This window comes from Urocampus carinirostris, chromosome 18 (assembly GCF_059441175.1).
Source record: "Urocampus carinirostris isolate Australia breed hairy pipefish chromosome 18, RoL_Ucar_1.0, whole genome shotgun sequence".
NCBI classification, from domain to species: domain Eukaryota; kingdom Metazoa; phylum Chordata; class Actinopteri; order Syngnathiformes; family Syngnathidae; genus Urocampus; species Urocampus carinirostris.
In genome coordinates this window covers 17203232-17217125 of record NC_142366.1, presented here as the reverse complement: position 1 = coordinate 17217125, position 13894 = coordinate 17203232, and the positions used below count along the sequence as shown (strand labels likewise).

Genomic DNA, 13894 nt, shown 5'->3' with positions numbered 1-13894 from the left:
CCGTCCTGTCCGGTATCTGCCCCATCTGTCCGATATCTACCCAAGCTTTTGTTATCTATCTCGTCGGCCCCCGGCTTCCTATCATTTCACGCCAGACTGCTGCCTAACGTCCATGACTCCCCATTTGCCGTGAAATAAAAGGCTTGTGTGAGAAACGTCACGCGTTTGGGTCCTGATCCTGTTCTGGTTCTTGACAGAAGTGAAGAGATGCCTGACCCATTCGAATGCACTATGCAAATCACTGATACGAGCGCTGTAGAAATGGTATGAAAATGAAATGAGATCTAATGCCTTATCACATGCTATTTGCACCGCTGTGGCAAAGTGTATCACTACACGGGTTTGACTACAGTTGCATACAATGTTTTACAAGTTTCAGCTTGGGTCAGAACTGTTTTTTTTTTTTTTTTATTTGGTCACTCATTGCTCAAATACGGCTTTACCGTAAATCCTTGTATTTTAACGTATACCGTAAATTCCGGACTATAGAGTGCACCTCATTATAAGCCGCACCCACCAAATTTTAAGAGGATAAAGGCTTTTGTACTTACACAAGGCACACCTGTATATAAGCCGCATGCGCCCACATTAAAACATGTAACACAATCACAAATTTTAACTGGTTATAAAGTACACAGTCCAAAAATTACAGCCAGCATTATGAACAGAAAATTATACCTGTACTTAAAGTTTGATGCAGACTTGCAGAGTTTGGGTCCCGTTGAAAATAATCCAAGGAAAAAAATGTATATTTCCAAACGTAAGGGTGGGAAAAATAGATATCTACTATTGTCCGCTGCGTCCACAAACACGTCTCACCTTTACTCCACTTCCCGTCAGCCCCCGTTGCTTTACCCCTTCTTTTTGATTCACCCAAGGAAAACATATCAGAATAAGTTTCTAAAATGAATACATTACAAAAATATACAGTTGCAAATACATATTATACATGGTTACACATATTTATAAAGAAAGACGGTACACCGAGAGAGTTTTTAAAGCTTTAATAATAATATTATAACTTTCATCCCAAACCGTGCTTGTGAAGGGTAGCAAAATGCTACTAGTACCACGCTCGCAACGCAGTAAACCGCTCTGTTAAAAAAAACATACCGTACTTGTAGTAATTACGGTAAACCAAAAAACCTCATCTCTCTCCTTATAGCTGACGTAATCAAAGTCGTCTTTCCCGGTATAGAAAAGAGACTATGTCATATAGACGTCGTCCAACGCTCCCTTATTCAAAAACACGCTAGCAACACGCTCGCAAAGTAAAGTTTACGTGCCATAGCTCTGTTTCCTTCTTTATCTGACTGCTCAATTGCATTTAGCTTGAAAGCTGCGTCATGTGCCTTTCTTTTTGGAATTTGCATGGTGAGGATGTTTCTACGCTAATTTAATTTGTGTACAAGCTAAGAAGTTGCAGTTTTCCTCGGCGCATATATTCCACCGGTCTAAATCTTACCTTTTGTACTCGAGCGCTACTGACGGCCGTTAGAAAAATAACATAAATTGGCTGCATCACTGAATAAGCCGCAGGGTTGAACGTTTGGGAAAAAAGTAGCGGCTTATAGTCCGGCATTTACGGTACTTATCATTATTGTACGCATTTACAATATTATCTGCCGTATTTTAAGGTTCTACATTTCTGGCAAAATGAGGATTTTTCCGCATGCTTTATAGTGCAGAAAACGCTGTAATTATGCATTTCCAATCTTATATGTTCATACAATAAAGGGCCCTGGATTATAAGGCAGATTTCTGGCTTTTTTTTTTTTTATAGGTGTGCCTTATAGTCCGGAAATACGGTAATTGAAGGTAAAGTGAGGTGTAGCTTTGCAAACACTCATTACCTATAAAACAGATGTTCCACAGATGCCAGCTCACAAAATCCACTGATGACAACAACAGTTAAGGCAGAAATGACGCAGGGAACTGCATCCATATAACGGAGGACCTTCATTGAAGGCCTCATAAGCGCTCTGTCTGCAGAAACAAGATGGCTGATGAAGAAATTAATGCAGGCAAAGTCATTATCTTCCCTCCTAAAACCACAGTGGGTTTATGTCCCCCCGTGTCGCTCTTTTCCTCGCGGGCTAGTGCTTAAGTGTCGACGGACAACTGTGATCTGGTTTTTGTCTCCTCGCTCCATATGGAAGGCGGCGGCATATGCAAAAACTGGCTCCACTTCTGTAAAACTTCCATTAAAGATGCACAACTAAGGCTCCGCCAGCTTGACTATTACCTCTCCCCTGCAAATTATTTATAGTCCTGAAAAAAAAAATGCTGATGAAGGGTATCTCAACCGACAAGGATAAATAAAAAACACTTTTTACTTGCAATTCAGCAGCGCCTTTTCTCTTTTTTTTCCCTGGGTGATGTGCTGAAACACTTTTGTGGAGGATGTGCCTTTTTTGCATTGGGACCTTGTTTTTTGTCATTTTTGATGCACCTCCAGTTAAATCATTTCTTCTGTAGAGTACCCCTTATATTTTATATCGTACACACCAAACAAATTATAATAACAATTATATTTATAAAAAAAAACTAAAAGAGGTCTAAATCTAGTGGAAGCTATAGCTCTTGTTGGTGATGGGAATGAGTGGAGAGGTGTTGTAAAAGGATAGTAGGATGTTTGGACGTGTTCTAAAGGATGGGCAGGGCACTTGTATGATGCGGTAGGGGTAAACCAGTGAAAGCTGTCTGGCCCTGCTGTTGAAAAAAGAGTGTGTTTTGTCACCCGACCCGAGTGACATGGCTGATTTCTTGTGTCCCGTTTCAACTGGAGGGACGAAAGCATGACCAACTTAGGTGCCTAACGTATTTGGGTGTTTGGGTATTTGGGTTGGCCATGGTCCAAAAATGTTTGTGTGTGTCTTTTGCTTTTTTTTCTCCTTTTTTTTTCCCTGTTATTGTATGTGTTTGTCTTGCTGTCGGTCACCCCTCTTGAGGGATATGACCAAGGTAGATACATAAATCCATTAACAAATTATAAGTCCACAAATTACAATGTTCCTATTTGTAAACACATCATTGTTTCAAAACCGCTTTCCAATTTCCTTAGCATTTTCTCATTTTATTTTAAAAGGTGGGCAGCACAGCGGCGCAGTGGTTAGCTCATGTGCGGCACAGTTCAAGTCATGGGAACCTCCTGCGTGGGTTCAAATCCAGCTCCAGACTTCCTGTGCGGAGTTTGTATGTTCTCCCCGTGCTTGCGTGGGTTTCCTCCGGGCGCTCCGGTTTCCTCCCACATTCCAAAGACATGCATTTGGCCAGTCCAGATTGTCCCTAGGTGTGAATGAGCGAGTGAGTTGTCTGTCCCCGTGTGCCCTGTGATCGGCTGGCAACCAGTTCAGGGTGTCACCTTCCCACTGCCCGATGATTGCTAGGATGGGCTCCAGCACCCCCGCGACCCTACTGAGGATAAGCGCTGCAGCTAATGAGATGATATTTTAAAAGGTCCTTCGAATGAGCATTTTACCTAAACAAATAATCTATTAAAATGTAATAAGGTAATAAAACTGATCTTGAAGAAAAAAGGGAAACAATACACAGAATGAAGAACTGTTGTCACGACCAGAACGGAATTAGGACCCAGATGCATAACGTTAACCACAAATTTATTGAGATAAAGAGGAAAGACAGCGCCCGCGATCCGGTGCTCGCTGGACCCGGGAATCAAGCCGTCCACAGAACCGGAACCTTTTCCGAATGCGGAAGTGGATCTTCTGGAGCGGGAGATCGTGGTGTCGAAGACAGGAAAAAAATGTCGATAGTCGGGACAGGAGAGCAAAAACGTGGTCAGGATCAAAATCGGGTTGTACGTTGGGACGGGAAAGCAAACGATGGTCGGGTCGAAAAGCAGGTCGGAGCCGGAGACAAACGGGGAAATCAGGAACGGACGCGTGGAAAAACGGGTGCAAAAAGCAAGACCGACGGTAGTCAGAGTCAAAGTGCTTGCCTTGTAGAAACAGAGGTTCGCTGACGGACTGACAACGGGCGAGTGAAAGGACTGAGCTTAAAAAGGACGGGGAACCAATCAGGTAGCCCCCAGTTGCTGGCGCCAAACGAGTTGGCACAGGTGATAGTAATCAGTCATCATGACAATATGAGGACGAAACAAAATGAACACAAGGGGGAGTGAGACAGTCATAGATACCCAATGACCCACGGTGTGACACACCATGTCTTCACGCTCACCCATTGCCCAATTATTTATTCTGTTTAGTCAATCGCCGCCATCTTGATTGTGTTTGAGGGGGACCATATGTCATTTTATTATGATTTTTGGTGTTTCATTGATTTTTGGCCAATTATGACCTTGTTGGTCGGCTTATATGCGGATACAACAAAATGAACACAAAAAGGATTAAGACAGCCTTAGATACCCAATGGCGCACGCCTGTGTCATGTCCTCACGCTCCACCCTTGGCCCATTTTTCTTCTGTTTAGTCAATCGCCGCCATCTTGATTGTGTTTGAGACGGACCAATTTAGGAAGGAAAAGTGGCAAACACTGACAACGATCAAGTCGAAAACGTAAATGATTGCAAAAAGCGAAAATCTTGTACAAGGGTCTAGAAACGCTGCTTAAAGGTACAGTGAATAGATTATCTCATCTCATCAGCTACACCTCTTATCCTCAGTAGGGTCGCAAGGGTGCTGGAGCCCATCCCAGCAATCATCGGGCAGTGGGCAGGGGACACCCTGAACTGGTTGCCAGCCAATCGCAGGGCACACGAGGACAGACAACTCACTCGCTCATTCATACCTAGGGACAATTTGGACCGGCCAATTCACCTGAAATGCATGTTTTTGGAATGTGGGAGGAAACCAGAGTGCCCGGAGGAAACCCACGCAAGCACGGGGAGAACATACAAACTCTGCACAGGAAGTCTGGAGCTGGATTTGAACCTACGGCTTACCGTCTATCCAGCTCAGTGCTCTCACTCAACCTTTGTCAGTCCGTCAACGAACCTCTGCCTCGCAAGATGTGGGTTTTGATTCGGTCCTGTTTCCTGTTGGTATTTCCTGTCCAGTAGTGTTCCTGTTTATTTTGTCCTGGTTGAGATCGGTTTCCAGTTTCGTTCCCTTCTAGTTTGTCCTGTTTAATTTCGATATCCTGTTTTTGTTCCCGTTTATTCTGTTTTGTTTAATATCGGTTTCCAGTTTTGTTCCCGTCTAAATTGTCCTGTTTAATTTCGATATCCTGTTTTATTATCAGTCTGTCCCGTCCTGTCTGGTATCGACCCCGTCTGTCTGATGTATGTTCAGGCATTTGGAATTAGTCGTCGGTCTCTGGCTTCCTGTCTTTCCACGCCAGACTGCTGCCTAACGTGCATGACTCCCCATTTCCCGAAAATAAAAGGCTTGTGTGAGAAACGTCACCCATTTGGGTTCTGATCCTGTTCCGGTTCATGACATAAGGTACTTGATAAAAAATATTGGGAAAAAAAAATAGAACATGAGGACAAAAATGAGAAGGTTTAAAACAATCCACTAATATACTTTGGTTACCACGGCGGCACAGTGGTTAGCGCGTGTGTGGCAAAGTTTTAAGGTCTTGGGAACCTCCTGTGTGGGTTCAAATCCAGCTACCGGACTTCCTGTGCAGAGTTTGTATGTTCTCCCTGTGCTTGCGTGGGTTTCCTCCGGGCACTCCGGTTTCCTCCCACATTCCAAAGAAATGCATTTCAGGTGGATTGGCCGATCCAAATTGTCCCTAGGTGTGAATGAGCGAGCGAGTTGTCTGTCCCTGTGTGCCCTGCGATTGGCTGGCAACCAGTTCAGGGTGTCCCCTGCCCACTGCCCGATGATTGCTGGGATGGGCTCCAGCACCCTTGCGACCCTACTGAGGATAAGCGGTGCAGCTAATGAGATGAGATGAGATGAGACCAATATTGACCTCATTCACCATGCCGCGCATATGAAGAGATTAACCTTTTAAAAAACAGCTAACAGCAACAATAATTGACATAACACATCAATTCGCCCTGTGTCTCTCTTTTTTTGTAATTACTCCGCCACACTTATGATTGCCGCTTTGGTGCTGGAGGACCCGGGCTTCATTTGCATTGTCAGGCCTCAGAAATATGCATATGATTCATAAAGTGGCCTCTGTGTGGTGCGTTTGTGTGAATCTCTGTGTGTGAGTAAGGAGACCAGACAAACGTCCTTGGCCGTATTCTTGTGTGTTGTATGTGGAGATTATTGCCTTACTGGCAGCCATATCTGCTTAGCAGGACTTATCCAAAGTACACTGCATGGAGCTATCAACAGGGTTGGGTAGGGTTACTTTAACTGGATTACTTTCAGTTACTTTTGGATTACTCCAATACCAAATATGCTAATAAAAGACAAAATAAACTAAAAATGAATACAATTATGACTCACAACACGTGGTAAGCTTTCTCTCATGGCTTTGATCTCTTTGATCTCCGGCAAAACTAACATAAAATGCGACGGAAACCAAATGAAAAGAAATCCAAACAGCTTGCCAACATCATTTTTGCCATTCCATGTATTCCGTTACTCCCCAAGCCTGCACAAAATTTAGTAGTTTTATTCATATTTAGTTTATTTTGTCTTTTATTAGCGTATTTGGTATTGGAGTAATCCAAAATTAATTGAAAGTAATCAAATTAAAGTAACCCTACCCAACCCTGGCTATCAAGCAAGTAAGATCAGCTTTATATAAATAAACTCTTGGTGACACATTTTTTAACTTGGCGTCTCGATCCCTGCAATTTGCAACTGTTATGACCTTATATGTATATACAATTGTCAGAACCAGAACAGAAGGAGGACCCAGATGCGTAACGTTACTCACAAGTTTATTGCGATATAGAGGAAAATTAGCTCGAGCGATCCGGTGGTCGCTCGACGCAGTAGGCAAGCCGCTCACGGGATTGGAGCGTGTTCTGAATGCGGAAGTGGAAGTTCCATGGAGGGTGATCGTAGCATGGTTAGACGGGAAAAAACAGGTCGTTAGCTGTAACGGGAGATGAGAACGTGGTCGGGGTCAAAAAACGAGTCAGAGACAAACGGGGAAATCAGGAACGGATGAGTGGAAAACGGAAGACAAAACGGGACCAACGGGAATCAGAGTCAGAAATGCTTGCCTTGTGTAAACAGAGGTTCGATGACAGACTGACAAAGGGAGAGTGAAAGCACTGAGCTTAAATAGGAGGGGGAATCAATCCAGTAACCAGCAGCAGCTGGTGCCAAACGGGCGGGCACAGGTGAATGTAATGAGTAATCATGACATACAATAATATATGGTTTTATGAAAAAGCCTTACCACGCTCATTTTCAAGATTCTCCGCTGTAGAATTATTGTTTTTTCTGAAGATCGATTTCTGTTAAACACATTATGTGGATGACATATCGTTAACCTCGGGTAAAAAAAAAATGGCATTTGTGTTCCAAAATTGTCCTAGGTGTGAATGAGCGAGTGAGTTGTCTGTCCCTGTGTGCCCTTTGATTGGCTGGCAACCAATTCAGGGTGTCCTCTGCCCACTGCCCAATGATTGCTGGGATGGGCTCCAACACCCCTGTGACCCTAATGAGGATAAGCGGTGCAGCTAATGAGATGAGATTAAATGAGATGTATGGCGTGCCTTTTAAAACCAAACAAAAAATAATATATATATATTTTATTTTCATGATACTTTCAGTCAGTTTCCCTGTCTCTGTTATAGGTGATCGGAGACTTGGATGCCTCAGAAAACGCAACAAGAATGGGGCCCTCAACAGCTCAGCAATTAGATCCTCCCATGATGGACCAGGAGTCTTCAGGAGTTGCCCGTCAGCTTCGGAAAAGGAATAAACTTTTTGGACGTGAGTGCTCCTCACTGAATGATGACAGTTAACCATATTGATATATTGATAAACAGGGTTGGGTAGGGTTACTTTAACTTGATTACTTTCAATTACTTAAGGTTTACTCCAATACCAAATATGCTAATAAAAGACAAAATAAACTAAATATGAATAAAACTACTAAATTGTGTGCAGGCTTCGGGGGTAACGGAACACATGGAACAGCAAAAATGATGTTGGCAAGCTGTTTGGATTTCTTTTCATTTTGTTTCTGTTGCATTTTATTTAAGTTTTGCCAAAGAGATCAAAGCCAGGAGGGAAAGCTTACCAAGTGTTGTGAGTCATGATTTTATTCATATTTAGTTTTTGTCTTTTATTAGCATATTTGGTATTGGAGTAATCCAAAAGAAATTCAAAGTAATCAAGTTAAAGTAACCCTACCCAACCCTGTTGATAAAGGTGGAGGTGCCACTACCTCAAACATGTCAACCTTTTAAACAGTTTCTTCCTGCTGTTTGTTTAACTGAATTTGCACAGTTTTATCAGTGGTTCCGTTCCCTCAGGGTGTCCTCGGGTTGAGCCAGTGGGAGGAAGCCGTTGTGACTCCTCCTAAGAGCAGGACCTCAACCAATGAGAGTGAAAAAATTGTTTTTTTTCCAAAGTGCTGTCATGCTGCTGTCATTTTTACTCAGAACTTTATTGTTTTCATGTGACTTTTTTATATACCGTATTTTCCAAACAATTAGGTGCACCAGATTATAAAACGCACTTTTAAAGATGGTCTTTTGTAAAATGTTGTTCATATATAAGGCACATGAAATTAAACCTACTATAAAAGCTAGGATTGGATGAAAACAATTCGGAAAAAAAAAACACCTTCCGGTCTATAAAGTGCACCCATATACAAGACGATCATTTAAATCTGTGTTTTTTAGGTGTGCCTAATAGTACGTAAAATACGGTAAAACCAAGTAGTTATTTGACATTTTCTCCTTCTGATTTTACTGTTTGTATGTGTTTTAGATGGCCTAGCATTTTAACGTATTATTTTCTGTTTTGGGGCTTTTTTCTTGTATTTTGACCATTTCTGGAAAACCTTGATTAAAATTAAGTACATCATCTAAAATAGTAAGGATTTTTTTTCTCATTTTGAGTGTGATTTCTTCTTAATTTACATAAAAATAAAACTTAAAATGAATAAAGGTTTTAAAGTGCAACATTGTTTCTGATTGGTATTTAGAACATATAACAAGTACAGTCCTCACACACTAATTTATGTAATTAATAAAATAGTTGTATTCTTCTTTCCCAATTAAAAAACAACTACCTTGTGTATACAACACCCAGTAGAATACATTTGTAAAAAGCAAGTGTTTACCTTATTATCACACTATTTTTACCTACTGTAGCAGAGGCAAATGTAAGAGATTGGATAAAACAGAAAATCGTCCTGAAAGATATACAAAAAAAAAAAAAAAAAACATAAGTAAACATGACGAATCCAACTCTTTTAGTGCATCTGATGATGAATTTGTCTTTGAAGGACATTAAGTAAATACATTGTACAATTTAGGTTGGATTATATTCACAGATTCACAGATTTTGTTCAACGTTTGTGACTGTCATGATGATTGATTAGTTTCACTTGTGCCCGCTCGTTTGGCACCAGCCGCTGCGGGCTTCCTGATTTCACTCGCCTGTTGTCAGTCCGTCAGCGAACCTCTGACTCTACAAGGCAAGCACTTTTACTCTGACTCCCGTCGGTCCCGCTTTTTGCACAAGCTTCCACCCGTCTGTTTGTTTCCGGCTATGACCTGTTTTTTGACCCCGACAACGTTTTGCTTTTCCGTCCTGGCTTACGACCCCTTTTTGATACCCACAACGTTTTGCTCTCCTGTCCCGGCTATCGACCTGTTTTTTCCGTCCTCAACACCACGATCTCCTGCTCCGGAAGGTCCACTTCCGCATTCAGAACACGTTCCGATTCTGTGATCGGCTTTCTTCCCGCGTGCGGCGAGCACCTGTTCGCAGGCGCTGCCTTTCCTCTTTATCGCAATAAACTTGTGTTTAACGTTACGCATCTGGGTCCTTATTCCGTTCTGGTTGTGACAGTCACTTACAATGCTTAGTTGGAGTTTAGAAAAAGTTAAACAGTAATAAGTATCAATAGTTAATCAACATTCATGGGTGTGTGTGTTAAGCACAAGTACGCGTTACACACATATAAATATGCTAAACTTATTTAGAATTTGCAAGAATAGAAGAGGACACAAACCTGTACTAATTTCCAACCTTTTCTAATAGCCTTCCCCTGAACCCTTTTTATTTTATTAAATCTTGAAGTTCCAAATAGCAAATCTTAAAGGTGGTGTCCGTAACTTAAAAAAAATACACTGTAGTTGCTGACACCATCTTCTGGTTAAAATCATTATTGCAACCTCCGTCAAACTGCCTGTGTGCCGCATTCACTTACGTGTCAGAGACACACTTGAGCAATCTCTTCTTTTTTCATCTGTTTTGTGGTTCAGGTTGACATTTTTACTATTTGAAACAGTCACGTTTCTTACTTTCACCATTTTCATCCTAGAAAGCACTTTTCCACCACCCCCTACACCCCACCTCTTTTTGTCCTGCCTAATGCACTATGTGGCCAGAACACTGATATACAAGTACAAGTAAATGAAAGCAGAAAGGCATGATTAAAGAAAAAAAAAAGGCTCTTTGACCGTAATTGGGTATATTTAACACATACTTAATGAAGAAATTATTGATTTTAAACTTTTGAACCTTGAAGGGTGTGGTTAGCAAAGAACACAGAATGTAAACTGTCAAAATAACAAACAACAGAGAGGTATACTAGTCAAAATAACGAGCTGCCATTGTATGCAATCTCCCTTTCAGGATTCTCATCTCATCTCATTAGCTGCACCGCTTATCCTCAGTAGGGTCGCGGGGGTGCTGGAGCCCATCCCAGCAGTCATCGGGCAGTGGGCAGGGGACACCCTGAACTGGTTGCCAGCCAATCGCAGGGCACACAGGGACAGACAACTCGCTCGCTCATTCACACCTAGGGACAATTTGGACCAATCCACCTGAAATGCATGTCTTTGGAATGTGGGAGGTAACCGGAGTGCCGGGAGGAAACCCACGCAAGCACAGGGAGAACATACAAACTCCGCACAGTAAGTCAGGTAGCTGGATTTGAACCCACACAGGAGGTCCCCAAGACCTTAGAACTGTGCCGCACACGCGCTAACCACTGCGCCGCCGTGCTGCCCCAACAGAGAGGTATACTAGTCAAAATAACGAGCTGCCATTGTATGCAATCTCCCTTTCAGAATTCCTATATTAAAAATCAAACACCAATTTTACTATTTTTCACTTATTTTAAGTGGACTGTTTTCCAGGGCTGTTGAAGACCCCTATTGATCTTGGCCATTTGAGATAATAACACAAGGAATACAACTGAAACTTAAAGTTGAGATTGTAAAACTGGTACAAAAAGCTAATGCAAATCTCAATTTTAGAGACGAAATATCAACACACAGTAGGCTTCTCATTATAGGGGATAATATTCCTGCCAGCTAGATGTGTATTGAATGTACGTCTGCGAGTCGGTGCTTAGCGTGATGAAGTGCTTCACAAATCAAGCCATAATGGTTGTCTACTTACACATATTGCTTAATTAAAGGTTGTGAGCTTATTAGCATTTGCCCCAGCCATTGCAAACTGGGATGTCGGGGATCATGGCAAATGTGTTAGAGGGCTAGCCTTTAAAGATTTTATAGATAGCTAATATGTCATGGGAAAGGAAATTCAGGGCATAATAACCTTACGCTTCTATTAATGATGCTTTATTGTCGGGATCCATGACTGTACCTTTGAGGGCCATTTCGGAGATGTTTGCTTGAACTCATTTCTTTGGCTTTTAATAAAAACCTTAACTGTTTTCATTTTCAACCTTTAAGGTAATAGCACATGTTCAAAGTAGAAGTCAAGTCGAGTCGTATTTATTTGTATAGGCTTTTATCACAAGGAGTCTCAAAGGGCTGAACAGACCACAGACTATTGCAAATTAAAGACTATTATTACACCATCCCGTGATCTAAAACCTACATAAGGGCAAGGAAAAACCCAAAAACCTCAACATGAGGAAAATGAAGAAACCTTGAGGAAGGACCGCACATGAGGTAATCACCCTTCCATGATGACCAGGTTGCAAAGGATGTAGCATTAACATAAATAAAAATAGAAACAGAATACAAAATAATTCAAGTAGAGTATAACATAAAAAAAAATAAAAATAAAATAAAAAGGATGAGCAGGTCGCAATAGATGCATCAACAAACAATAAACAGATAGTGTCAAAATGAAATATCGGTCATTTATAAGCTATAGAATAGAACTGTGTTTTAACCCCATATTTAAACATTTCCACCGAGGTTGCAGATCGCCGTTATCACTTTCTGCATTATGTTTCGACTTATTACTGACACTGAGGAAATTACCAATTTTGTGTTCATTTTCACCTAATACTAGTTTTTTCGGCGGCATACTCATAGCTGTCAACCTCCAAGGCTCTATGCACAAACTTTCATATTTTCCCTTACAAAATACAAAAAAAATCTTACACCATATTTTTTTCAAACGTGTTTATGTAGTTTAACATGTTATATTGTACATGTGTTTTCTTATATCATATATTGTTAATGAACATTTTTTTGAGTTGCTCGACATGAATGAGGTTTATTATAAAAAAAGTTCAAAACGAAGTAGCTTGGACGTTCACTGTAGAAGGAAAACATACATGCAAATATAATTAAGTAGAATAATACATGTTCTTATTCAAGTTATTAATTAATTTTCTGCATTCAATTATTGTTGGTAATATACTGATTAAAGGGATAACGTCAAACCTGTCTTTTCTCATTTTCTCCATTTAAACTTCATTTTTTTCTTAACTTATTTATACAACATCATAATTCGTAATACAATGCATCAAAGCAAGTGAGCCGTTTGAGAGCCGGCTCTCTTTAATGAGTTGAGCCGAAAAAGCCGGTTCTCTAAAAAGAGACGGACTTCCTCCACAACAATGACGTAATCTTGTTTTCCGAGATCGGCGTGCAGAGGAAAACTCCAAACGCGAGACCAAAACAACAATGGCGTATCTGCCTGACGAAAAGTTGAGTGCGGTAATTCTTTGTTAAAGAAAAGTATCGGGTTATAATGACAATTTTGTGTCAAAAAAGTTGATTTGACACAACGCATCCCCAGCAAAAATAATGCGTCTTGGACGCAGGGACGCGGGCAAACAGGAACACTGCAGAGACCCAAGGCAGGTTCGCTAAAATCAGGGTAATGTCATCAAACTTTATAAAGAAAACTTCCATAATGAAATTTCCAAAAACGGTTAAGGTCTTAAAGAAATGGTTGGCTTTTAAAAACATAAAATAAAAAACAACTTTTTTGTTTTCTGATCTGTTTTGATGTTTTTTTCTATTCTATTGATATTTTTGATGAATAACTTTGTTTAGCATACCTTCTCCTTTTTTTCATGCGAGCAACAAAGCCTTTTTTTCCAAGTGATGCTGAAGGGCTCAGCTATTGCAGTGTTTCAAATATTTGATTGCTGGGGACAAACACCATTTTCACGCAATCTAAATTTCAAATTGGGCCCTGCGAGAAAAAAACATTACTAGGGGGGAGAAAGACCTGCCGCGAGGTCTCTGCGCCGCACATCCACTGATTTATGTTAAAAGAAAGAAAAGCTTTTTGCGTAGCTTTTCATGAAAGAACCAACTTTGTGAAGTAAACCTGTGTGTTTTTGTGCATCAACCTGGGGATGTTGCCCCGGTGACGTATAAGGGGGAGGTGAGGGTAGGGGTAAGATGAAAAAAATGAAAGTCTTTGTACCTAGCCCTTCACCTTGAGGTATTGTCACAGCGCTGTTTGCATACAGAAACCTACCGACATGATTATACTTTTCATCGAGACTGGCGACACTATGGGCAAAGCCACACTCGATGAAATTAAAAACACCAAAGTCGATGAAAGGGATTCAAAGTCTCACTTGA

General features: G+C 41.0%; 1 protein-coding gene across 1 annotated transcript in view; it reads left to right on the top strand.

Moving 5' to 3' along the window:
• ofcc1 (orofacial cleft 1 candidate 1) overlaps positions 1–8525 on the top strand; it is a 201023-nt gene extending 192498 nt beyond the window's left edge. The window contains exons 18-19 of the mRNA XM_088322071.1: positions 7700–7838; positions 8384–8525. Of these exons, the coding sequence (XP_088178197.1) occupies positions 7700–7838; positions 8384–8433 (189 nt within the window). The 3' untranslated portion in view covers positions 8434–8525. The remainder of the gene's footprint in view (positions 1–7699; positions 7839–8383) is intronic.
• Positions 8526–13894: the final 5369 nt, after the last annotated feature.